Source organism: Theobroma cacao, chromosome 3 (genome assembly GCF_000208745.1).
Source record: "Theobroma cacao cultivar B97-61/B2 chromosome 3, Criollo_cocoa_genome_V2, whole genome shotgun sequence".
NCBI classification, from domain to species: Eukaryota; Viridiplantae; Streptophyta; class Magnoliopsida; order Malvales; family Malvaceae; genus Theobroma; species Theobroma cacao.
This window is the reverse complement of record NC_030852.1, coordinates 2909404-2933919: the sequence shown is the minus strand read 5'-3', so window position 1 is coordinate 2933919 and position 24516 is coordinate 2909404. Positions and strand designations below refer to the sequence as shown.

At 32.6% G+C, this 24516-nt stretch overlaps 4 protein-coding genes across 9 annotated transcripts; 2 read left to right on the top strand and 2 right to left on the bottom strand.

Moving 5' to 3' along the window:
- On the top strand, nucleotides 1692-9261 carry LOC18604191 (diphthamide biosynthesis protein 2). Its single transcript, XM_018118037.1, has 10 exons — nucleotides 1692-1864; nucleotides 1950-2140; nucleotides 3453-3561; nucleotides 4974-5313; nucleotides 5929-5998; nucleotides 6213-6280; nucleotides 6750-6865; nucleotides 6952-7058; nucleotides 7537-7676; nucleotides 8497-9261. The coding sequence occupies exons 1-10, from the start codon at nucleotides 1784-1786 to the stop codon at nucleotides 8745-8747; spliced, it is 1473 nt and encodes a 490-aa protein (XP_017973526.1). The 5' UTR covers nucleotides 1692-1783; the 3' UTR covers nucleotides 8748-9261.
- Nucleotides 9409-16530, top strand: LOC18604190. Of its 5 annotated transcripts, none has more exons than XM_018118041.1 (3): nucleotides 9409-9753; nucleotides 10007-10232; nucleotides 16456-16530. In XM_018118041.1, exons 1-2 carry the CDS (start codon nucleotides 9522-9524, stop codon nucleotides 10204-10206), a joined length of 432 nt encoding a protein of 143 aa, XP_017973530.1. In that variant the 5' UTR covers nucleotides 9409-9521; the 3' UTR covers nucleotides 10207-10232; nucleotides 16456-16530. The 5 variants fall into 5 exon arrangements, with proteins under 5 accessions (XP_017973530.1, XP_017973529.1, XP_017973528.1 ...); XM_018118040.1 differs by lacking the exon at nucleotides 16456-16530 and adding an exon at nucleotides 14612-14903; XM_018118039.1 differs by lacking the exon at nucleotides 16456-16530 and adding an exon at nucleotides 11667-11931.
- Nucleotides 15619-18258, bottom strand: LOC18604189. Its single transcript, XM_018118038.1, has 5 exons — nucleotides 18156-18258; nucleotides 16434-16656; nucleotides 16270-16327; nucleotides 16114-16183; nucleotides 15619-16032 (listed from the first exon to the last, which is right to left on the bottom strand). The coding sequence occupies exons 1-5, from the start codon at nucleotides 18184-18186 to the stop codon at nucleotides 15947-15949; spliced, it is 468 nt and encodes a 155-aa protein (XP_017973527.1). The 5' UTR covers nucleotides 18187-18258; the 3' UTR covers nucleotides 15619-15946.
- On the bottom strand, nucleotides 22865-24516 carry LOC18604187. Of its 2 annotated transcripts, none has more exons than XM_018117178.1 (5): nucleotides 24347-24516; nucleotides 24029-24269; nucleotides 23582-23876; nucleotides 23409-23478; nucleotides 22865-23192 (listed from the first exon to the last, which is right to left on the bottom strand). In XM_018117178.1, the coding sequence occupies exons 1-5, from the start codon at nucleotides 24483-24485 to the stop codon at nucleotides 23062-23064; spliced, it is 876 nt and encodes a 291-aa protein (XP_017972667.1). In that variant the 5' UTR covers nucleotides 24486-24516; the 3' UTR covers nucleotides 22865-23061. The 2 variants fall into 2 exon arrangements, with proteins under 2 accessions (XP_017972667.1, XP_017972668.1); XM_018117179.1 differs by having other exon boundaries at nucleotides 23582-23870.

Genomic DNA, 24516 nt, shown 5'->3' with positions numbered 1-24516 from the left:
ATGTTGAGACGTGGAATATGGAAACCATTAATTCTAATATGTTCTACTCCCTTACCCCTTGAAGTAGGGTTTTGGTTTCCCCCTTAACCCTGATGTAGGATTTTGATTTCTTTTTTATTTATCTTTATGTTCATTACTTTTGATATACTTTTAATTATATTCATATATTGGAAAGTAGTAAATATAAAAATGTTGAATGAGAGTCGATCTCTCTAAAATATCACTCATATATCAATTTAATTCTTAAGATATATATATATATATATATATATATATGCACGAATGTGATAATTAATTTAATTTATTTTTAAAAAAAATTTAAATTAATTAAAACTTGAATTTTTCCGTAAAGCATAAACTTACTAATTTATTTTATTAGAGAAAGAGGGATTCGAGCTTAATGTTTTCAATAAATAGAAAAAAAAGACAAAATATGTTACAATAGTTTAATTTTTAATAATCAATACAAAAAGTCCAACCCAAGAAAACAAACAGACAAAAATGGTGAACCCAGTGATATCTATTACCTAAATTTTTAACAATTGGAATAACATTTTTAATGTAAGGGATTGCCATGGCATGAAAATTTTGATGAATAAAACATTATCTCTAATGAGATGAGTTTAAATTTTCCTTTATTTGGATAATAATAAAAAAAAGAAGTTTGATAAAGAAAAAAGATATAATAGGATATAAAACATGACCTTTAGCAACAATAACATCCTTTAATATGTGTGTGGACGAGAAATTGTTGAAATTTTAAAATGTATCAATTTAATATGATAGCATTTAGGAAATACTTAATTTTTTTAATCAAAAACATATAATAAAAAGTTTTTTAATCATAGTTAAAATTTGATTATTACCAGGAAAATGACAAATGAAAAAAAGGAAATGGGTCTTTTTAACTCTATTGCTTTCTTAAGTAATTAAAAATTCCAGTTATCCTTTTTTTTTTGAAGAAACTAATTATCTTAGTTTAATTACATCTCAAGATTGATTATAAACACCTCAAAGTTAATCTAACTTACTTATAATGTGAATTTTTCCCCATATATTGTTAATTCATGAGAAATAAAATAGTAATAAATAAGAGAAGAAAATGTCTAAATACATGAGCAACATATGCTTTAATAAATCCCAATCCCTCTTGTTTACTACTCCATTATTTTCTTTTTTGTACAGTTCTTTTGCCATAACACTACATAAAAAAAGCTCTTTAACAATTTAAGAAAATTTAAATAAATCTTATTCTTCTATTATATATGTTAAATAATATAATGTTGATGTAGCATGTTAGATAGTGGTGTGGTGTGATAATGTGACCACATGTCATTTTTCAAAGAGGCATAAAATGACAAGTTACGTTTTGATTAATAATAATTAATCAAATTTAATTTTAAATGCCTCTTTGAACCAAAATAGAAATATAAGAACATGATTAAGCACAATAGATTTATGAAAATTTTATTAAATAGTTCATAAGTTTTTTAGAATATTATTACTTTTACTATATAAAATTTTCAAATATACATAATTAAAATTGTTGATGAAAATTCTTTGCTCAACTTAAATCAATTTGTTTCGTATGCACCAAAAAAGGGGAAAAAAATCTTAAAATCAATTTATTTTTTTATCATCAGACTAAAATTTAAAAGGTCTAAATTGGGCTAGGCCTTCTACGCAATCCCCAGCCCAAGGCTCAGTGTTTCCCCTCTCACTTTTTCTCCGCATATTTCTTCTGCGACTCGCACCCAGAGGGAAAGCCTGTCACCCAGCAGCCATGGACTTGGAAACGAACTTCGAAATCAGCCGCACAGCAGAGTTCATTCTAAGTAGGAATTTCACCAGAGTTGCTTTGCAGGTAAAGGAATATAATATATATTGGTTGCACCTTTTTTTTTTTATGTTTTAGTTGTTGAATGAAATGTTGGGCTTTGGTTTTCCAGTTCCCAGATGACTTGTTGAAACATTCTACGAAGGTGGTTAATTCATTGAGAAACAAGCTTGGGTCAGGGAATAAAGTTGGGTTATTTGTAATGGCAGACACAGCGTACGGAAGTTGCTGTGTTGATGAGGTTGGAGCTTCCCATATTGATGCTGATTGCGTTATTCATTATGGACATACCTGCCTCAGCCCGTAACTACTTCTTTTTCTCTTTTTTCTTGTTTTGAGTATTTTTGTATTTATGGTAAGCTTAGATGTGTTTTATCAATTCTGGGTCTTAATTGATGATTTGATCTTTCAACTAGTTATGTTGGAACGGTGCTTCTCTTTTCTGTTTTGGTATGCATAAGAATTTTTTTGTTTTTTTCATTATCCTTATTAGAGCTTAAATATAAAAGTCGAACTCTTTCCTTTTCAACTCAAGCCTGTAGGATAACTTTTCACCCAGCTTCCTCTGTAGCGTGTGGTATCAATATTGAATTCTGGAAATCTCATCTTCTTTTAGTTAATTCTTCACTCAGTGTGTTGCCCTTTGAGCTTTATGTGTCACCCTCTTTGATCCTTCTTTAGCTTGCATCTTTCTTATGCATTTGGGTTTGTGCGCAAAACCCTTTCATCATTCATCTGGCTTACACGTGAAGGGTGTATCAGAATTTAAGTATTAAAACTGGACAATGTCCTATTAGCTCCAGCTTTTGGATAATTTGTAATCCAACTCTCTCTTTGAAAATCCTGTCTCATCCAGTTATGTTATTACATTACAAGGTCTGATGTGATTTTGAATTCAAAATTCTAGCATATAAATTCTTGTATTTTGATGTCCACTCATACTATGATTTGACAATCCCAATGACAACCTTCCTTTATCTGGACTTAAGACTGACTTACACTTTTTAATGTAATGAGTTTTTATTGTTTAAATTGGGAAAATTCTTAAGGTATTTGAATCCTTGTTAATAAAGATCTTTCATAACATGGTAAAGTGAAACTTTAGACCACTTCCAAAGAAAGCTGAAATTGACTGATGACCACTGAAATCCTAAGTCTTGCAAAAATTTTTAGTTCTGAAGAAGGTTTTGGAGTTCCAAGCTTCTGGGATTATGAGCCTAGAATAGATCTTTCCTTCTTAATACATGTTACAAGGAACATTGGAGGAGCTTAAATTACCTTGACCTTTTAGTTTCTGGTCATAAGGAAATGGTTAAAAATTACGACCAGAGATTTTTTATTTTGTGGGAAGATTGTTTATAAGTTAATGTTGTTGGGAATTGTTGCAAGATTAGCTGTTATTTTAGTTATGATACATCTTTTGGGTTTGTCCAATAGAGTTTTGAACTTAGTTTGTTTCTCTTGGTTTGTTTCTATTGGTTTCCATTTATTGTGGTTTTCTCCTGTAATGTTTTGGTTTGAAAATGTGACTTTGGGCAGGGTTCAATTTTTTCTCCCTGTAGATTTTGTGCTCTACTTCATATATTTTCCGATCAAAGACTAATTTTTGTTGCAGAACCTCAACTCTTCCGTCATTCTGTGTATTTGGAAAAGCTTCCATCAGCGTATTCAGTTGTGTTGAGAAGTTGTCAAGTTTCTTTTGGACCAATTGCAGACCTACTGTGGTATGATAAATAATGTTGAATTTCTGCCTTTTCACTTGTAAGCTTTTTTCCATTGTGATAAATAGATATCATGGATAACAATTTGTCCTGAAGTATGTTCGTATTTTTTGTTAACTATCATTTTTTTTCATTGCTGTAACTATTATATGCAGCTCATCTAAGTGCATATGTAGATATGAAGATTGTATAAAATGCTAGTTTCAGCTGAGGATATGAGATTTATTGTTGGACTCTTGTTTCGGCTATCCTATTCACTTTGCACCTTTTTTTTTCCTGGAAAAAGGAAATAAAATGAGAAAAAGATAAGATAAGGTTTGGGATGAGTGCATATGGAAAAAGTTGAGGTTGCATCCATTGAAGACCAAATGATTGAACCATGTTTAGGATGGTTTGGACATGTGAGGAGACCTACAAATGGCTTCGTGAGAAGATGTGATTTAGTGGAGGATACTAGAGGTGAGGAAGGCTAAACAGGACATATATGAAAACTTTAAGAAAGAACCTTATTTTTACTGAGCTTGCTGATGGTTTTGACTAAGTATAGTGTTGCGTATGATCATTATAACTGGCCGTATTATTGTTGTAGAAAATGAAGATAATTGTTCAGCCCTTAAATCTGGCCAATTCCAGGTGTCATAATTAGCAAAATGCTTTTATTGTCATAAGGTAGATAGCTGAAAGTACAAGTCCCTGACTTGAACTTGAGTGATTTTAGAAACCTAGTATCCTAAAGAACAATCACATTTGACCTAAATACCAGACTTAGTGCAATAGAAACCATAAGCATCACATTGTAGCTGTTTATGCATTTTCTAGTCATTATGGCATTGGTGATATGTTTGGATTTCAAGGCAAATCAGAGGCATGTAGACTGTTTCTTCCAGTTAGTTTGAATGTAGGATTTTATTTTTTACAATGCTATTTCAAACTAAGGGCATTTTCTCAAGGTCATGAAAGTTTTTCTACAGAATGAGCTGGCAACATTATGTTAAGATGGAGGGCAACATCAACTAAATGTCAGTGTTTATGAATTAGTCAGAAAATTTTGAAAGACAGGATCCATTATGTTCTTTCTCTGTTTATGTTTCTCTTTGCTGTGGTTTTTTTTTCTCTGGCTTATTTGAAGAAAAGGTCTTCTTCACAGTATGCAAGTAACATTCTGTTAAGATGGGAAGGAAACATTAACTAAATGCCAAATGTTTGCGAGATGGCATCATGGTGAAAGTTGATTTTTATGAATTGCTTAAAAGATTTTGAAGAAAAAAAAAACAGATTCATTATGTTCTTTCTATGCTGATGATTTTCTTTCTCAAGTCTCGCAATTCCTATTTTATTTTTGGATATAATATAGCCAGAAACAGCTAATACAAACATTTCTGTGAGGGCTAATGGTCTTATCTTTGATAGAGCAGGTTCTTTATGGGTTAGAGTATGCACATGCTATATCACAGATCAAAGAAGCATTGGTGGAAGCTACACCTAAGGCCAAAGTGGAACTCCAATTTGCTGATGTTATGTGTTCAATTATTAATCCATTAGAAGATCATAGGAGGTCCAACGGACTCCTAGGGCATTTGGGAAGCTGTACTAGTAACAGTTCAGGTGCAGAAACTGGTAGTAGGTATAGCCTAGGAGGCTTGATATGGGATCTACCAGAGGGACAGAAAATGGAGGATTACATGCTTTTATGGATTGGGCCTGATAATTCAGCTTTTGCCAATGTTGTGCTGACATTTAATGGCTGTGAAATAGGTAGATATATTGCCATGTTTGTCCCCATATAATCCCATCTTTTAATAGAGTAATCAATAATGCATTCAATCATGAAGATGTATGAGTACATACACCACAGAGCAAGGACATTTTACTTCTTGTTTGCATCTATAGGCCTGTGGTAATTTTAATTGACAGCTTTGTGCAAGTTGGGAAGTTTATGTAATTCACAGTTGCATTTGTTCCTCTGCATGCAGTTGAATGATTGTCTCCCTGCTTTACATGTGGTCTTATGTTGATTTCCTTCTATCTGATCACCATGTATTGATGCTTCATATCACACCGATTACATGATTTCTGAACTCAGATGACACCATTGCACCCTTTTTCTTTTCCCTTTTTTGTATGTTTTGTTCAAGAGCTAGTATGTCATGATGGTTAACACTGCCAGATATATTTGCTTCTAATGCTCTTGGTGGACTTTCTCAAACCTTTTCTTTAAGGAAACAATATCTCATGAAGTCGAAATTATTTTTGCTTGTGATGCTTTTGCAGATTGGCTTCAGCTAGTGATTAATGTACAGTGATAGAAGAATATGCTATTTTTTCTTAATGAAAAGCAATTTTTTTTTAAAGTTTACTGTTTGTTTTTAGTCAGATATGATGCAGCAGAGGACCAGTTAGTGACAGATGTTTCCCAACAGAAAAGGATCCTTAAGCGTAGGTATGCTTTCAACTTTTCATGCTTTTTCAGCCTCACTATTGGTACCTCTTCCCAACTTTCAGCTTTTGTTGTTCTGAGTCAACAACACCTACAGTTATATTCCATCTAGAGCTCGTCACTAGTTACTTAGTACATTCTCTGCATTTTCCTTATGCCCTATCAATATGGTATGGCATTACTGAGTTATGCACTATGTGACTGATGTTTCTTGCAGATATTATCTAGTGGAGAGAGCAAAAGATGCTAACATGGTTGGGATTTTAGTAGGAACTCTTGGTGTAGGTAGGTTTTCATGCTTGTTCCTCCTAAACTTAAAGTTGTGCAGAGGACTCTCTTGCCTTTCTGTGTAAATTGTTATTTGGGAATTGAATCTTGGCCCCAGATTGTCTTCATGTGTTCAGCTGGTTACCCATTCTAAACCATTTTGACCATGTTTATGTGCTTTATACATCTGTTGCTCATGTCTGCTTACAGGTGAAGAGTGTTTCTTCACATATCCCTACACACAGAAGCACCCAACATGTGTAATATGTGTGTGTGTAATTTTAATGCTTACTTTTGTTTATTGTAGATGTGTGTATTACTGCTCCAAATCTATAATTATGTGATGTTTTTTTGCATTGTTTTTCAGATTTTGTGAAAAGTAATATTTTGCTAAGTCACAGCTAAGATTTATGTTTGCTTGTAGCTTTTGCATGCATCATACTAGTGCTAGAAGATGCACTGTATAACTTGGCAACTATTGGTGCAGCTGGCTACCTTCACATGATTCATCAGATGAAGGAACTGATCATGGGTGCTGGGAAAAAGGCCTACACGCTTGTCATGGGAAGACCAAACCCTGCTAAACTGGCTAACTTTCCTGAAGTAATCTCTAAGACATGCTCATAGATTGCCTTTATGTTAGGAAGTCAGAGAGTTTGATTAATAACAAAAATATTGCATTGTTGCAGTGTGATGTTTTCATCTATGTCTCCTGTGCCCAAACTGCTCTTTTGGATAGCAAAGAGTTCTTGGCACCAGTTATTACTCCATTTGAAGCGTTGCTAGCTTTCAACAGGTGCATCACCATTGACTTACCTCATTAATATTTTGTTAATCTAGTTAATAAATTAATTTTCCCTGACCTATCTTGACTGTTATCTCGCACTGGTCATTGCCCCCCCTCTTTCCCTAATCTTTTCTGCATTTGCATCTTCTTGTTTATTTATCAATATATTTAATGTTTTTTATTATTCAGTTCAACTAAACTAAGCTTTATGGTGTAATTGGGAATGGCCATAGGAATACTTCTGCTACCACCAGTCTAATGCAATACCACTCTCTTAATGAAATATTAAAATTGAATGACTGTATGCTTTGTGAAACCAAGCAGAATGGTTGATTGACTTTCTCTCTCTATGTATAAATACTACTCATGGCATGAAAACTTTGTAGGAGAAATGCTCTGGTCACATATACAAGCATGTGTAGTTAAAATCTCTAGAATTTTTCCACTTCTGTTTTGGATATCTAACTTTGAAATTTTCATTCTTTAGAGGAAGCCAATGGACAGGAACATATGTGATGGAATTTCGAGATTTGATTAATTCTTCTCCATTGGAGGTAAAGAAACAACCAGAAGAAGCACGGTTTTCGTTCCTTAAAGGTGGATATGTTGAAGATTTTGAACTCCATGGTACATGTCCCTCACTTTTGATTCATATTGGTAGCGTTTAAATTGCTACTCTGCTAGTTTCCAAAAAAAAAGGGAAAAAATTGCTACTCTATTTCTGCTTTTCTTAAGAATATCATAAAAAGACATTGATGTACTCATTCCTTTATGATCAATGCCAAAAGCCTATCAATATGGTTACCACTGTAATTAGTACATAGTAACTTTCATATGCAATTGTGTGTTCTAGTTGGCAGTAATACAGTGTTTGCTGCACTATTTTGTATTGGCAGCTTCAGAGACTGAGAGTACCAAGGGAAATTTATGTTTAGCCTGGTTGTTCCATGCAAATGAATGTTAGTTTTCTAAGGAACGTATATTTCTTCATTGTACAAAACTATTTCCTGCCAAATTTGTAATATTTTGAGGTATTTTTTTCTTTGCTTCACAATGAAAGTTATGCTGAAACTAGATCTCCATAATGCTTCCATTATTTGTTTTCTTTTTGCTTATGAAATGATGGGTGCACCAGTACTACCTGTAGAACTCTGTTATAGATTTTGTGGTAATTGACTTATTGTTTCAGTGAAAATGGTTCTGTTCTGATGAGTTAGCGAGCCATGCCTTTCTACATGGTTTCTTTTGTGTTTTTTTTTTCTTTATTTTAAAAAACATAAAATGAGAAAACGAAAAGAGGTTTTCACAATGGTAGAGTGTTCTTACAAATGTAAAAGGGTTTTTGAACTATTGTTCTTTGCCCAACTTGGTTTTCTATTGCAATTTTTATTTGGTAACTGCATTATGTGTGTAACAAGGTATTTTATTTTGGTTGAATGTTATGCAGAGAACGGAGATGAAGACAATGAAGGAAGTCTTGCTTTAGCTAATGCAACAGAGAAGGTTCTGCAATTGCGTGACACAAACCCTGGTTCTCTTGTCAAAAGAGTAGCTAAATCTGGAGCAGAATTTTTTGTAACTCGATCTTATCATGGTCTTGAAATGCATGCCAACAGTTCCTTGCCTGAGCCGTATTTAGTTGGAAGAAGTGGAAAGGCATCTGGCTACAAAGACGAAAAAATTGAGCATGAAACTTAGTGATTAAGAGTAACATGTTAAGGAAACATGCAGGATTGAAGAGAGCCCAATTGGCATTCAAGGTACTGTGTTTGGACCAAGCTTGGTCAGATGGAAATCCTGAAGCCATTAAACTCATTAGTGAGTTGACTTTCAAGGAGTGGCAAGGAGAAGTCCAACCCTGTACTAACAGCAGCATATTGGGTCAGAATTTCAAGCTCTTTTTTGAGTGTTTGCACTGATGTCCAGCACCTTTGGTCTGAGTATGGCTCGGTGCTTAGTTGATCGGTCTCTTGTTTCACAAATGTATTGGTCAAGTACAGTTTTCTTTCATAGTAAAAAAATGCTGAGGCTGGTTGGTTCCAGAAAAACTTCATTATTCTTATAGTAACACAAAATATGTCAACAAAAATGTGTGGTTGACGTACTGAAATTTTGCTTATCTATCTGAGCTTGTTTTGCTGTAACTTTGATGTCCTTTAGATTTGGTGAATGTCAAGGTAATTAAGTGTTAGTGTATGGTTAGTGTTGAAAATTTTGTGAACATTTGAGTATTTTTTTCTATTTACCATACCTCCTAGTCTTGAGTAGATAAAAATAATTTTTAACTGTAAGTTGCACAATTTAATAAATAGAATATCAACGATCTCACAATTCATAAGAGATAAGAGATAGAGGCGGTTCTTGAGGTGGTTGGTGACCTTGTTTATATGTAAATTTATGTACTTAGAAATAATAGGGTAGTAAACATGAAAATTAGCTATAAAACACCAAGTGTGGCGTGGCTGCAAGGCCATGCAAAAGCCATTTCTTTTTGAATTAAACCCCACCAAACCGAAGGAGGCAGCCATGAAACAAGCTCTGCTTAGGAGCGTGCCCTTTTTTGCTTGCAAATTTCTCCTCTTTTCTACTAAATGCAATGCATTCAGCTCAATTCCCAAGCGGCCCTTATTCGCCGCTTTGACTCGCTCCCAACTCAGGTTCTACTCCTCCGGTTCCAAAGAAGACGACGACGTTAGTAACGAAGGTAACCCAATTTTGAAACTTTACATTCTGTTTGGTTCTCGAGGAAATATTAAACTAGAAAACACAAGAAAATTTTAATCTTACTATTCTGCCTCTTTTTTTCTTAAAGGTTAAAAATTTTTAATGTTTTGAATTGTTTTGGCATTTCATCATAATTTGCAGGAATTAATCGAAAGTAAAGAAAAAAGAAGAGATTTTTCTTTCTGGGATTTTTTTTGTAATTTGGGTAATTAGTAAAGGGTTGGTATTTGCAGAGCTAAAAATGCGAATACAGAGGTACTTTGATGGTGATGAAGAGGCTATACCTTCAATCTTTGAAGGGATTCTAAAGAGGAAGTTGTCAGGGAAGCATGAAGAGAGTGATGATGAATTGATGAAAGAGATTCGCCATCTCCGGCATGAATCTCCACCTAAAGATCAAGAGTTCGACTCGGATTTGACTGACGAAGATTGATGCTTTTAAGGTGGCATAAATTTAAGGTCAGTGAAATGCTTTTTAGTGCATAATTCAATACTATGAAACATGTAGTTACTTCTTTGAGAGAAGAGATGCATTTTCTTTGTTGCTATGGAATTGATACTGTGTAGTTTGTCTGAGTGGATTTCTTTCATTTTAATATGAAATCATGTGCAGTTTGCTATCAAATTAATGCATCTCTCATAGTACCAATAATAAATAGGAAACATCCGATATTTCGAACCCAAATCAGTAAAATTTGGTTGAATTTGCTTAATATTCTTACAAGGAACAAAAATTCCTGTCATTTGCTATATTGTTTCAAATACTTAATTGCTTGTGTGCAAAGTTTGCATAAAATGGTAAGTGTATGAATGCTTTGACCAGGCTTGAGTACATTTGAGTCTTTAAGTGATCATGGTCTATATATAGATTTTCTTTTGTGCAAAGGTGAATAAAGGATAAATTTCTATTGATGCTTTAATCACTTAAAATGAAACAATTTTATTTTCACACAAACAGATTATAAAGATTTAATTCCTATTTTAATGTGCAATTGGGAATGTCTGTGCATGTCTAACCCAAAAAAATATAATAATCCTCTGAGGTTACAGCAAAAGTCATTGTTATTTTAATGCGAACTAATAAGGTCTAGATTCACTATGCAAACACAGAGCAAAGCCAAACAGTAGCACAAGTGAACAAGAGAAGCAAAGCAAAATGGTGTAAAGTTGGTTTTTTGAAGCTTGTAGTATCTATGCTGGGTGGTGAACACTTCCTGAAGATCTTCTTCTCTAAAGGAATTTGTATCAGAGGCTAATTCTGTAGTGATTGTTGTTCATGGTATATCACCATGATACATGATCATCAACTAATATAATTACTTTTGTAATACACAATTTTTTCTGGTAATTGTGGATAATCCACATTTACCGGAACTATAAATTAAAATAAATGCTCTCTCTTCTCAGGCTTTGGGTTTTCTCTCTTCTCTTCTTGCTTTTTCCCTCTTTCTTCTTCTTATTTATTTATTTTAAATGAAGTATGACCTCTTGGAGTCTTGGGTCCTGAAAATGGTTTTCGTGCCTGATTACATTTCAGGTCAGAATCAGATCACCAGCCTTATCTTTTTCCTTCCTTTCTAGTTACTAAATCCTACTTCTCTTTGATGGGTGCTCCAACTCTCAAAAGTAATATCATCTTTAACAAATACACTACACATTACATAACCCCAGTTGGGAGAAAATGATAGTAACCCACTTAGACAAACTACATAGGTATTAAATGTTACTGCTCTATACTTCAAACCAAGACATTTGAATTGTCTTATGATGCAAGGATTGAGTGGGTCGAGTCTAAAGCAAGCCAGCTCATGGTGTCTTACGAATCATTTTCAAGGGTGAAACTTTCACATTATGTGCGTGCTGCCTAGATGACTTTGTTTCTGTATTGCACAGGAACACAAGTGACTGTGGCATATTGCTATTGGTAGTGCTTGCCAACCTGGAACTAGGAGGGGAAAGATGTCTGCAAGCAAGAAAAATAAATGAAAGGAAACGGGAAGTACCTTGGTCTAATTAGAATGCTAGAATAATGGAAATAAGCAACAAACTAATGACTGATTTTGCTCTTTTTTTTTTTCCATGAATGACCAATATTGCTTAGATGCAAGGGGAGTTGTTGCGTCATGTTTTTTATGTAAATTTATTATAAATAGTTTAATATCACCTTTCTGCCGAAAACTTTTTATGTATTCATTCTTTTGAACTATATTGTGAGCTTGAAAGATGTGATTGAATGATGGATCTAGCAGCAACCCCAAAGAACTTGGCGAGGTAAAAATCCATTTTTAGAAAACTCTTTCCATTTTTGACTTGTCTTCAACCTTTCAAAACTCATAAAAAGTCCAGTTTGAAAGTGTTGACACGACCTCAAACAATTTCCTTGTCTACATTTTGTTATTTGCAAAATAAACTCTTACTCTTACGCAAGAGGGAAATAGCACTAAAACTAGATGTGAATATTTTGGGGTCAATCTAAGAAATCTAGGGATTTTGGATTACTATTTGGATTGAGGAATGGATATTTTCTTTTTCTACATGTGAACTTCATTGAGATTGGGTTATGCAGTGAGAGTTAACATTCTTGCCTTTCCCAAAACTCTTGAACATAAGACTATCTGACGCCGGGGCATTGTAAAGACACTTAGACGTTATGAAAGACACCAATCGTGACGAGGTTGAAAACCCTACTAAGGTGAATCACCAATCTTGGCAAGGTTGAAAACCCCACTAAGGTGAAAAATAGCTAAAATCTCACTTTGGTTGGCTAGGCCAAAGATATTAAAACCTCTTACTCTTTAAAAGAGCCTAAAGAAATTAAGAAAATATTATTTATTAACTCTCAACTCTGAATGTCTCATAATTAAGCCTAAGGGTTTTATTTATAGTATTATAGGCTCAAATCCTAATAAAACTCTACTTTTAGTTATCTAATACAATTAGAATAATTAATAAGAGATTTAAATAAAATAGGTGTTCTTATTCCTAAATAGAACATGATTATTCTAATTAAATACTAATTTTTAAAAGTATTAAAATAAAAATAAGAAAAGAATCCTAATCTAAATAAAATAAAGAAAATAAATCCTAAATCAACTAAATTAGCAAAATTTAAATACAATCCTAGACGCTCCTGCGTCATTCTCCTCGGGTCAGAAAAAAAACTTGACTCTGACGAGTAAGCCTTGACATACTTCTCGTTGATGTATGAATCCATATATTGTCATAGTCCATACCAACCATTTGATCAATTCATCCATTGTTTTGAAGGTTGTTTTTCATTCATCTTCAAGTCGTATTCGAATTTGTTGATATCCTTTCTTCAAATCGATCTTCAAAAACACTCTAGAGCCAACGAACATGTCATCTAATTGAGGGATAGGAAAATCATACTTAACTGTAGTCTTGTTAACGGAATGGTTGTCCACAAAGCTTCTCGATAAGTTTCCCGAACTTTGGTTGACCAATTTTGTTTGACCATATATGGGTGAAGATACTTCATTCTCCTTGGAGACTAATAAGAGACATAAATGGTTTGACTCACAATAAGCTTTGTTTAAGCCAGATATAGTGATGAGTGTTTTATTTTCCTCGTCTCTTTGGTCGGTCTTTTGGCTTTAATGGAGTTAGCATAATTTTTACTCCATCATTGATGAAGGAATAAGTATTCTTGTATCCATCATAGTGAGCTCGACGATCATATTGCCATGGCCGTCCTAACAACAAGTGGCATGAGTCCATTGGAATAACATCACACTAGACTTCATCTTCATACAACACAACAACGCTTTGTTACCTTAACTTCGTTTCCTTTTCTCAATCATTGTAGCTTGTAAGGATGAGGATGTACTTCAGTTGGAAGTTTTAACTTTTTCACTATGTAGTTGGCAACAACATTCTCACAACTTCCACTATCAATAATAACATTACAAACTTTCCCTTGGGATGTGCACCTTGTATAGAATATGTTGTGACGAAGCCAACTTTCATCTTCAGTCATCATAGCAGTGTTAAGGTTACGACGAACAACAAGAGCTTCTCCATGGTCAGCAGAAATTTCTTCTATCTCTTCATTGTTGAAATTCTCTAGCTCATTCTTTATTTTGTCATCATATTCATCATAAACTGGTTCTAATTTTTCCCATTCCACATAATTTTCTTCTTCTACTAAGAAAATAATTCTTTGATTCGGACAATCAAAAGCAATATGCCCAAATCTTTGGCATTTGAAGCACTTTTTGTTGACATTAGAAGCACGAGTAGAAGTAGTCTCTTTATCATTATTGCTTGCAGTTTTGGAAGAGTTTACCTTTGGAGGCGGAATGATTGCTGAACTCTGACTTTCATCGTTTGAGGTAGATTCTTGTTGTCTAGATGAACTCATTGACCTTTTTCGTGATCGTTGTTTTTCAACCTTTAATGCTAATCTGATGACATCATTTAGGTTCCAATATAGTTGTAGTTGAACAACATCTGCAATTTCAATATTGAGACCCCCAAGATAACAACGAGTTACAGTTTGTTCTTCAGGTTCATGGACATCGCACTTCATGTGAAGTTGTTCGAACTTTATTGTATATTCTTCTACCGACATTATTTTTTGCCTCAAGTTATGAAATTTGATAAAAATTTCTTGTCGATAATGTTCAAGAAGGAACTTATGCTTGAGTTCTCGACGCATCTTATTCTATGTTCTGATCTTGTTGCGGCCTTCTCTTTCTTGTTGTCTTTTGAGATTTTCTCACTAAATAGAAACGTGTTTTTTTAATTTAATTGCCATAAGCTTCATACGTTTTTCATCGGGAATATCTTTGAGCTTAAAAACTCTTTCTACTGTGTAGAGCTAGTCAAGGAAGTCATCAGGATGAAGTCTTCCTTCAAACTCAGGAATGTCGACTTTGATTCCCAAATCTCTAGCAGCAGCAGTTCTTAGGCGACAAATAGATACTTCTTCATCAGAGGACGAATTTTGATGAAACGGGTTGGTGTCGTTCTCCTCATCACTAGAGCTGCTATTGTTAATATGAGCATCACGTCTTGCGAGTTGCTCTTATAATTCTTGAATTTACTAACGTAGTTCTGCAATCTCAATCTCGTGATCATCTCTTTGACGATTTTGACGTCTTAGCGACATTTTATTTTATGGTGATGATGTTATGGTGATGTAGAAAAAAAAAATGATGATATAACTATAAAGCAATAAAATTACCCGAACAGGGAGTATCGAAACTCGACAGCGAACCTGAACTTATGCAGCGAATAATAATCCTCTCGCTCTGATACCAAACTGACGTGGGGCGTTGTCAAGACACCTGGACGTTATGAAAGACATCAATCGTGGCGAGGTTGAAAACTCCACTAAGGTGAATCACCAATCTTGGCAAGGTTGAAAACCCCACTAAGGTGAAAAATAACCAAAATCTCACTTTGGTTGGCTAGGTCAAAGATATTAAAACCTCTTACTCTTTAAAAGAGCCTAGAGAAATAAGCACTCTTGTTTAAGAAAATATTATTTATTAACTCTCAACTCTGAATGTCTAATAACAAAGCCTAAGGGTCCTATTTATAATATTATAGGCTCAAATCCTAATAAAACTCTACTTCTAGTTATCTAATACAATTAGAATAATTAATAAGAGATTTAAATAAAATAGGTGTTCTTATTTCTAAATAGAACATGACTATTCTAATTAAATACTAATTCTTAAAAGTATTAAAATAAAAATAAGAAAAGAATCCTAATCTAAATAAAATAAAAAAAATAAATCCTAAATCAACTAAATTAGCAAAAATTAAATACAATCCTAGACGCCCTTGTGCCACTATCAAGTTGAAAGTTTCGAGTTTCAAGTTTAATCATGAAGGTGTCTACCTTTACAGACTGATTGATGAAAACTAGAATAAGAAACTCCTGGAGTAGAAATTCTAATGAAATCAAGACATTAGCAACTTTTTCTTCACCCTTATAGATTGGTACATGTGCATATATAATTTCATTTAAACGTGGGTGGATTAGTAAGAGTTTTGGTGTACGCTGATACAATAGAAGCTTAGAATGCATACACATTTCTTAAATTTTAGAAAAATTCTAGGATGACATTGAACTTTTAGATGTCTCTGCTTATTTTGATTACAATTTTGTCAAAGAATCAGAAATGAGCCAACCTCGAGATTCTTCAGTTGCTGGCCATGAGAGCTCTCCACTTCCTATAGAAATTCATAACATCGATACATATTGGCAGGGTTGCAAGGCATAGATATCCTAAATTGATACAAGAATACATAAAATTGTTGGAAGGAAAAGAGGGATAAAACAAGTTTAGAATCTTGAAATTAGTGTTACCTAGATAGAGGACCAAATTAGTGCCAAAAATGACACAAAGGAATGCGAGTATCTCGAGAGAGGCAACAACCTGTAAGCTAGAGAAATTATATTAAGAAATAAAAATGGCATTGAATTTAGAATAGAGAAGGTATTAGGCATACAACAATGGCGTACCACACAGAAAATTTTCAGGTGATGCTCTAAAGCAATGATCACTAGCACACCCCATAAGCTTGACAAATATAATTAATTAGTAACAATCAGAGGGTAAAAGCTTGTCATAATCTTTAATTAAAAGACCACTTATGGAAAGATGCTACCAACAATCTCAAACTTACTCTCGAAAACTAACAATGCCAGTGGGAGGTTTTCCAAACTCAAAGAAGCAGAGGATGGCAAGCAGAGCCATACTGAAAACATGAAGAAGCGTCAAAGCCATGACGCAAAGCAGTGATCTAGCAAGCCGGCTGTCCGTAGCTAGTATGGAGAAAACCAAGATTTCTGTAGCCGTGAACATCATTAAGGTAGACAATAGAGCCTTTATCAATTGCCCTGCTCTTGCTGCAAAGAAACAAAACAAAAATCATTCGGGCAGTTAATCGTTTAGGATTTTGTTTTTTTAAGTACTTAAAAAGAGGGATTTGAATATGGTTTTTGTGTACTAGAATAAAGGTTTTCAAAGAGGACTCATTCGACTCAATTAAGGTTTGGTGTCATAGATGTTCGGTGAGTTAGGCCGGGCCTATCGAGCCTCTCTTCTTAAAATCAAGCCTGAACTTGATTTGGTCCGACTTTGCTCATTTAATTATTATTTTAACTCCATAAAATATTATTTGTATTTTTAATATTAAAATTTAATAAAAAATAAATTAATGTCAAGCCAAACTCAAGGCTAAATAAATAATGTCTCAGCTCAACCGTGGAGGGTCGGGTCGAGTTTAGGAGTCTGGACGAGTAGCTCGGTCCATAAAAACTTTTATTTATTTTTTTTTAATTTAAAGGAAATTTAAATACTGTTTTTTAAATAGAGAAATTATGTATTAATTAATGAACTAAATATTCGAATGTTATAAAAACCTCTACTTGCATTATATATACTTATGAAATTATTTCTCATTTTATAAATTTCATCCCTCTTTAAGTTGGAATCTCAAGCCATTATCACATGAATGTAGACTTGTCCTCTAGTTGAGCGACTCTTTAGGCCTTGGACAGAGTTTTCCAATCTTGAGTTAGTTTGATTATTTTATCATTAAATAGTTTTTTTATTTAATTTTAATTTTAAAATATTAATATAAAATTTATATTTTAATATTTGAATAATAAATAATTTTTAAATGGGTGGATCGGGTTGGAACTTCAACCTATGTTTTAGAGTTACCTACCATATCTGATCCCGGTTCATGAAAGCTCTAAAGCACTCGGATTTGATTTGATCTAATTAATAATTTTACGAGATGAGCTGTTTTTTTAATCTAAAACTTTTATTTTATTTTTCTAAAATTTTCCAAACAAAAAATCATGGAATAAGAAGGTATTCATGTTCTATAATAAATGAAATATTTAAAATAAATAGTTTTAAAACTTAATTAGGAAAAACAATTTAACATTGGAACATCTGCAGTCATCCAATGCATTACACAAGTAGTAAGCTGGTCAAAAAGAAAACAAGTGACCAAAAAGCATATTAGGAAATAACCAAATAACTAAAACCGGATGTTAATTTATAGGTACAATCATAAATTTCATTTATACATAATAACCAAATAAGTCTAATTATAAGAGTAAAGCCAAACAATTATTATAAAAATAAGAAAATATTAAAATATCCGACAAATCAACCATTTGATTACTCACAAAAAATCAATATTTATAAATTTTAATGTTTATTATTTCTGTACCCTTTACAAGTAATCAATTATCTGGATAAAATAGAATTATCCATAACAAATTGAGAGAAAACAAGTATTTATCAAAAATGGAGAAATGGGAACCATTAATAGACAAAGTAGAGGATGAATAATAATAATAATAAAAAAAAAAAAACTTAAAGCTCTTACCTATTGGATTCGGACTCTCGTGATCAGACATGGTTTTTCTCGTCAAAATTTTATGTATAAATTTGTTAGAAAAATGGTGCTTTGAAGAGAATTTATTTAAATATTCAAATCGTTATGCCCAAAGAGATGTATACGTGGATCTCAAAGCCTATAGCTTTATAGGCTAAAATCAAACATAACTTAGTTGCCAAGGGAACTAAAATAGTGAAACAGTGGATCAAAGAAGAAAAGAATGGCTTTCATATTTAGTATTTACCAAACAAAATATGCGATTTCAATCAGAGGAGAAAAGCAAAGAACAATTGTATTTTTGCTTTTCTTGGAAGAACAATTGTCCTAATTTAGAATATCTTACAGTGAAATTACTTTGCATGTTACTTAACCTTTATATATATGCCTGGATACAGCTTGTGAACTACATGAAATTTGGCTTTATTTAGCTAAATAAACAAGCCTCGATCAAGGGTACTGCTTGACTTGTTTTATATATGTTGGTGAATGTAGCTAGCAAATAAAACTTTTGGAACCCAATTTCATGTTTTATTATCCCAAACTTTTATTTTTATGCGAGCTTTGAGTAATTTATTAGTAAAATACCTTTTTTTTCTAGTAAATTAGATTAAGATTTAAATAAAAAAATTCAAACAAAGCAATTAATGTTTTTATCATTTGACAAGTGTTTGATGCATGTGACATTCATGTGTTGAATATTGAAGTTGTGATCAAAGATATCCAACATTAGTTAAATTAAAGGTGTTCTAAGAACTTAAATATGATAAAGAGTCTCTCGGTCAATATTCAATTAGTTTTAAATTAGATGTCGGTCTTAAAAATTCAATATGGTATTAGAGTTAAATTCTGCATCAATTACATTAGGGGCATCTCAAAAATTTAAAAGTTAAATATAATAAGGATCTTTCTACCTATTGTCAATTGAATTTAGCTTAGATACTTGTCTTTAAAATTCAACATGCTTTGAAAGCTATTCATTAGCTCCTTCGTGAATCCTTTTTATGATTCATATTACATGATATGTTTGTATTCCTAACACGTGAAAAGAAGTAGTTAGGAGTATTTAATTGGTGATAATAAACATCCCATGCCAATTAAATTAGAGGTGTTATGAGAATTTAAATATATTAAAATTTTCTCCACTTATAGAGAATTGATTTTTGATTAGATATCCGACCTCCGCAAAGTATCACCTAACACCTGAATTAATGGAACAAAGAATAAATTCTTTATAAAGTTGGAAGAATATTAGGAACCAAAAAGTTATTTTCTAAACTATGAGAATTAAAATGTTACCTATGTCCTTAAACTCTGAGGATCACTTGTGTAATTTACTCTATTTATTCCCAAACTAAGTCTAAAACATTATTTTAGTACGTACAAAAGAAAAATAAATTAAATAATGACGAGGAGATATTTTGATGAATCCTTAAAGCAAAGCAGTAGTCACTATATATAGAAGATATATAAAGAAATAACTTTTACATGAAAGTATATATAAGAATTTATTCGTATACATGTCAGTATTATGAAACCCAAGTCCAAGCCCCAGCACCATAGGCATATTGTCATGGGAATATTGTCACCATTTATAGTTTGATTACAACTTGGAGAAGTATATACAGCAAAACCAAGCCAACGTTGAACTTTCACTTGCTGGCGGCGAGAGCTCTCCACTTTCGATAGGAACTTGTAGCTTCGTGCCATATTAGCAGAGTTGGAAGGAATATATATCCTGAATCGATACAAGAACAATGGAATATAAGGAGATCTGTTGGAGGAAATAAGGGAAAACAAGTTTAATCTCTTGATATGATCTTCTTATTACCTATGTATAGGATCTTAGTAGGACGGAAAAATACACAGATAAATGCCAACATCTCAAGAGATGTAAGAACCTGAAAGGTATAAAGAAATAATCAAATACACATTGAATTTGGAATTGAGAAGGTATATACATTAAGCAATTCCATATTGACGTACCACAGAGAAAGTTTTTAGTTGATCTGCAGATATAGTGATACAGAATTGCTGCAACCCTTTGCATATGTTCGAAAACCTTCCGCTGGAATATGCTTGGAGACCATCTTTCACAAGTTTTTCCCTTGCCCCATAAAATTCCCAGACATTTTCAACCATGAAATTGCTTACATGTTGTTGGATCCCAGCAGTCAAAACTTTCACACGTTCAATGAGTTTCGCTAGTTCAACGATGGTGATCATTTCAATGCATTTCGAGATGCTTCTTCTGATAGGATCATTAGAAGATGAATCAAGGGAAGAAGCAATTCTTTTGCGTTATATGATAATATTACTGCCAATTTCGACTTACTCGTCAATGTGACTTGAGAGAAATTGTTGGAGAAACTCATCAAGTTGAAAGGAGCCGAAGATGGTCAGCAGAATCATATTAAAACGATGAAGAAGCATAAAAGCAGCGATGCAAAGCAGTGCTTTAGCAATCCTGCTGTTGGTAATTAATGTAAAGAAGACCAAGATTTCAATTGCTGTAAACATCATCATTGTATACAATAGTATGTTCCTCCTTAGCAATGTAACTGCAAAAGAACAAAAACCACAACTATGCTTCATCTTTTATATCAATATATATACCTTGTTTCAAATATAATTTAAGGTATCTCAATTAATTTATATCTACTCATGAACTATTATTTTATAGTAATAATTACTTTTCACATAAAAAATTGAAAAAAGATAAAAAAAATTAAGCTCGAGCCTGATCTAGTCTGTTCCGATCATAGTTTATCAATACATAATAAAGTTTTATTTAATTTGAATTTAAAATTATAAAATGATATTTTTTATATTTTAACCTACATGGGCAAATTATATAGGTCAAGTACTTGACTTTTAAAAAGGAGATGCGTAGGCCAAGCTCAATACATAAACACCTCTATGTTTTTTAAATACTCTTTACGTATGCATTATAGAAATTTTATCCAATTATTTTTACAAAAAAGAAGAGTTTGCCTAGTTTAAAAATTTATATTTTTGAACAGAAATTTTGAAACAAGAAGGTATTCATTATTTTATAATATCTTTAAGTATATTTAATAGTTTTAATAATTATATAGAGCAGTCAAGAGATAATCAAATGAATTTCTATTCTAAAAAAACTAAAATTAATATAATTTGGAAAAGCATATAATAAGGAAAAAAAATTTAAAAGCTCTACCTGGTCCGTCGCTGTGGCCTTGGCTGTCAGGTATGGATTTTTCGTTCTCAGCATCGTTTGCCATTTTCTTTCTGCCAATTTGTTGGAAGAAGAAGGGAGAGAATTTATTGGTGCCACTTTAAGTAATCAAATTGACTGTAATTCACCATAAATGAATTAAAAAGTCCTAAATGCTTGTTGCTTTATATATAGGCTGAAAATCTACCTAGCTTAGCTGCCAAGGGAATCTAAAATAGTCCTATATATTACTAAGTAAAGAACAAAAGAATTGCTTTATCTCCTAAGAACTAAATATGAGAACTAAACTTTAACTTTAAAATCAGATGAGAAAAAGTAAGGAATAATTGTTGTTTACAATCCCTTAGGAGAATTTTTTTTTTTTTTTACTTCTTTGTCTTTTAATTGAGTGCCTATGCTTTGGTCAGGCAGAGGCAGTAGGAGGGGCAGGGATTTGAATAGAAATTTAAGAGTTAACTCCAATTTCTCTTTCTAATTATAAAAAATTAGCAGAAATTTCTTTTTTTTTTTGAGTAACAATTGATTTCGAATTTTAAGTAATATTTATTATGTATAAAAAAATAGAATTTGATAGAGTTTTTTTGTCAAATTTTTGAAGTTCTCAATTAACAACGGTTAAATGAAAAAGAAAACTTAAAATCTCAGATTGAGAAGACTTGTAAAGACTGCTCCAGCTCATAAATTTGGTGATTTCTAATAGTTTCCAACAACTAAGAGAGAGAGAGAAACTCATTGAAAGAATTTGACCAAGTTGCTGCAAGTGTCAAGCCATTTTGAGTTTTGAATTATTTTAAGTAAGATGAAGTTAAATATCTAATTAATTTACTTTCAAGATTAAATTATTTCAGTTTGAATCAATTTGGATTCAGATTCCTCCTATTAGGTTAAATTTCACTACTTCTAACTAAGTCTTTTGGATCTTTTCTGAGAGGGTGTTTTAGAAAATTATCAAAGGATGTGGCCCTTTTTTAAAAAAAAAAATTCATTGAAAAGGCTTATGAATAAATTGTTAATAAAATAAGACATCATAAGATGTTTTTTTTATTATTACTTTTACTATTTAATCTTTGAAACTTTATGCAATTTTAATTTATAATCTATAAATCAAAGCATATCTAGATTACATTAATATTTAAGATACAACTTATTGTTGCCAAAAACAAAGAACGCTTCAATGGAAATGTGAGTACTTGCTTTGAATGTTTTTCATCTCTAAGTCTCACAACTTTTTTATGAACAGTAAATGAGCAAGCAAGACATATACAGGCTACTGGAAATTTAAACGACTTTGCATTTGGATTTCTATTGAGAGAGCAATGCAAATGAATTTACGCATACCCTTAAATCATGTACAAGGAAATGTTTTTTTTTTTTCTAAACATTATTTATTCATTCGTAGGAGCCAACTCAAGTAGGATGGATAGAATGGGGATATGGCAATGGATTTAGAGATATACAAGAAATTACAAGATGCATCAGATTAAAAATGTATAATAAATGGATATAATAGACAGGAAATGTGTGAACAATTGATGAGAAATGTACAGAAATTTATTTATTTTCCCAAATTCTGATGGGATATATGTACAGAAATTTATTTATTGCAATTATTTTATTCAATATTATAACCATTGCAGAGGAATCAGACTGTGAACATGCAAATTGTCATAATGCCAAGCTTCAGGAACTTTTAGGTACTGACTCATCATTGCCAGAAATCTTGTCTAACTTTGTTTGGAAATTCTTCTCAAGCACAGTGGAAATCTTTAACTTGTTGCATAATGCTGGCAAAGTCGCCACGCACAGATATCCTAGAAACAGACAATTACAATAATAAGAAAAAAGAAAAAAAAATTTAAGTTCATTTGTGATAATATTATTATCCATAATCTACACATTAAGTTAGGTGTGTTAAAAGAAGATAAAATCTTAATTTATGAAATTCGGAATTCTGATACCACGCGTTATTAGAAGAGATCGAAATTATGCATATTAGAAGAGTAAATGATATATATATATATTTTTACCTATATACAGGACTGTGGTTGGAGGGAAAAATATGCACATAATAGAGATAACCTGGAGAGAAGCAACAACCTGAAAGGCATACAACTAATAAGAATACAATTTGTTGAGTTGAGATAAAATAATTGTTAATATTTACTTGAAAGAAATAGAAGTAAATTTGTCATTTACGCACCCCATAGAAAGTCTTCTTTTGGCTTCCTTCTGAAATCATGAGAAGCATCTGCAGGAACTCTTGGCATATTTTTGAATGAAAAATTGCAGGCAAGTTAGGCTTGACAATTGCTGCCAAACCTTGTAGAACTGACTCATATAAGGGCCACAATGCCCCATCTAAACCGTTCTTAATGGATTTTTTTATGGTATCTGTTAGGCTCTTGCCTTGAGTTTCTACGAAAGCGCCTATAACCTTTCCCGCAAAGTCCAACTCTCCGCGGTACTGGTCAATTACTGAACCAATTGCTCTGCAGCTTGTAGATAAAATTATTAATCAGTAGATGCTTTCAAGTGTTTTAAAATTATCACAAACACCAGCAATAAGGTTTCAGATTCAAAAGAAAGGTGATTTCTCATTAACCTTTTTCTTCTTTCTTAAGGCAATGTCTGCAAATGCTTGACTTACCCTTCAACTTTGTTCAAACAAAAATTTATCTTCTCTTCAACGCACTTGTCAAGGTAAAAGGCAGTGAAGACGGACGCAAGAGCCAAACTGACGAGGTTGAGAAGCACGAAAGCAATGATTCGAAGCAATGCTTGAGCAATCCAGTTTTCCACGATTATTGTCGACAAAACCCATATTTCAGTTGCAATACATATCACTGTTGCCGACGAGATCGCATTCTCCCAGAGCAGTAACCCCGCAACTATACAATTTCATAACATAATAAAATCATTATATAGCTGGAAAAGAATACTATTAATTTAACGATTAATTAAATACCTGTTCCCCCTCCCAGAATGTTAGTCAGTGACCTGGATTTGGGGTCCTTTGCCTTTGATACCAGTGTTTGAATAATAGATTTGGGTTCGGGGTGGTCTGCCTGCGATTCCTCATTTTCACTGTTGCTTTGGGTTCCCATCGCTAGTCTTTGAGAACTATTAACTACAAAG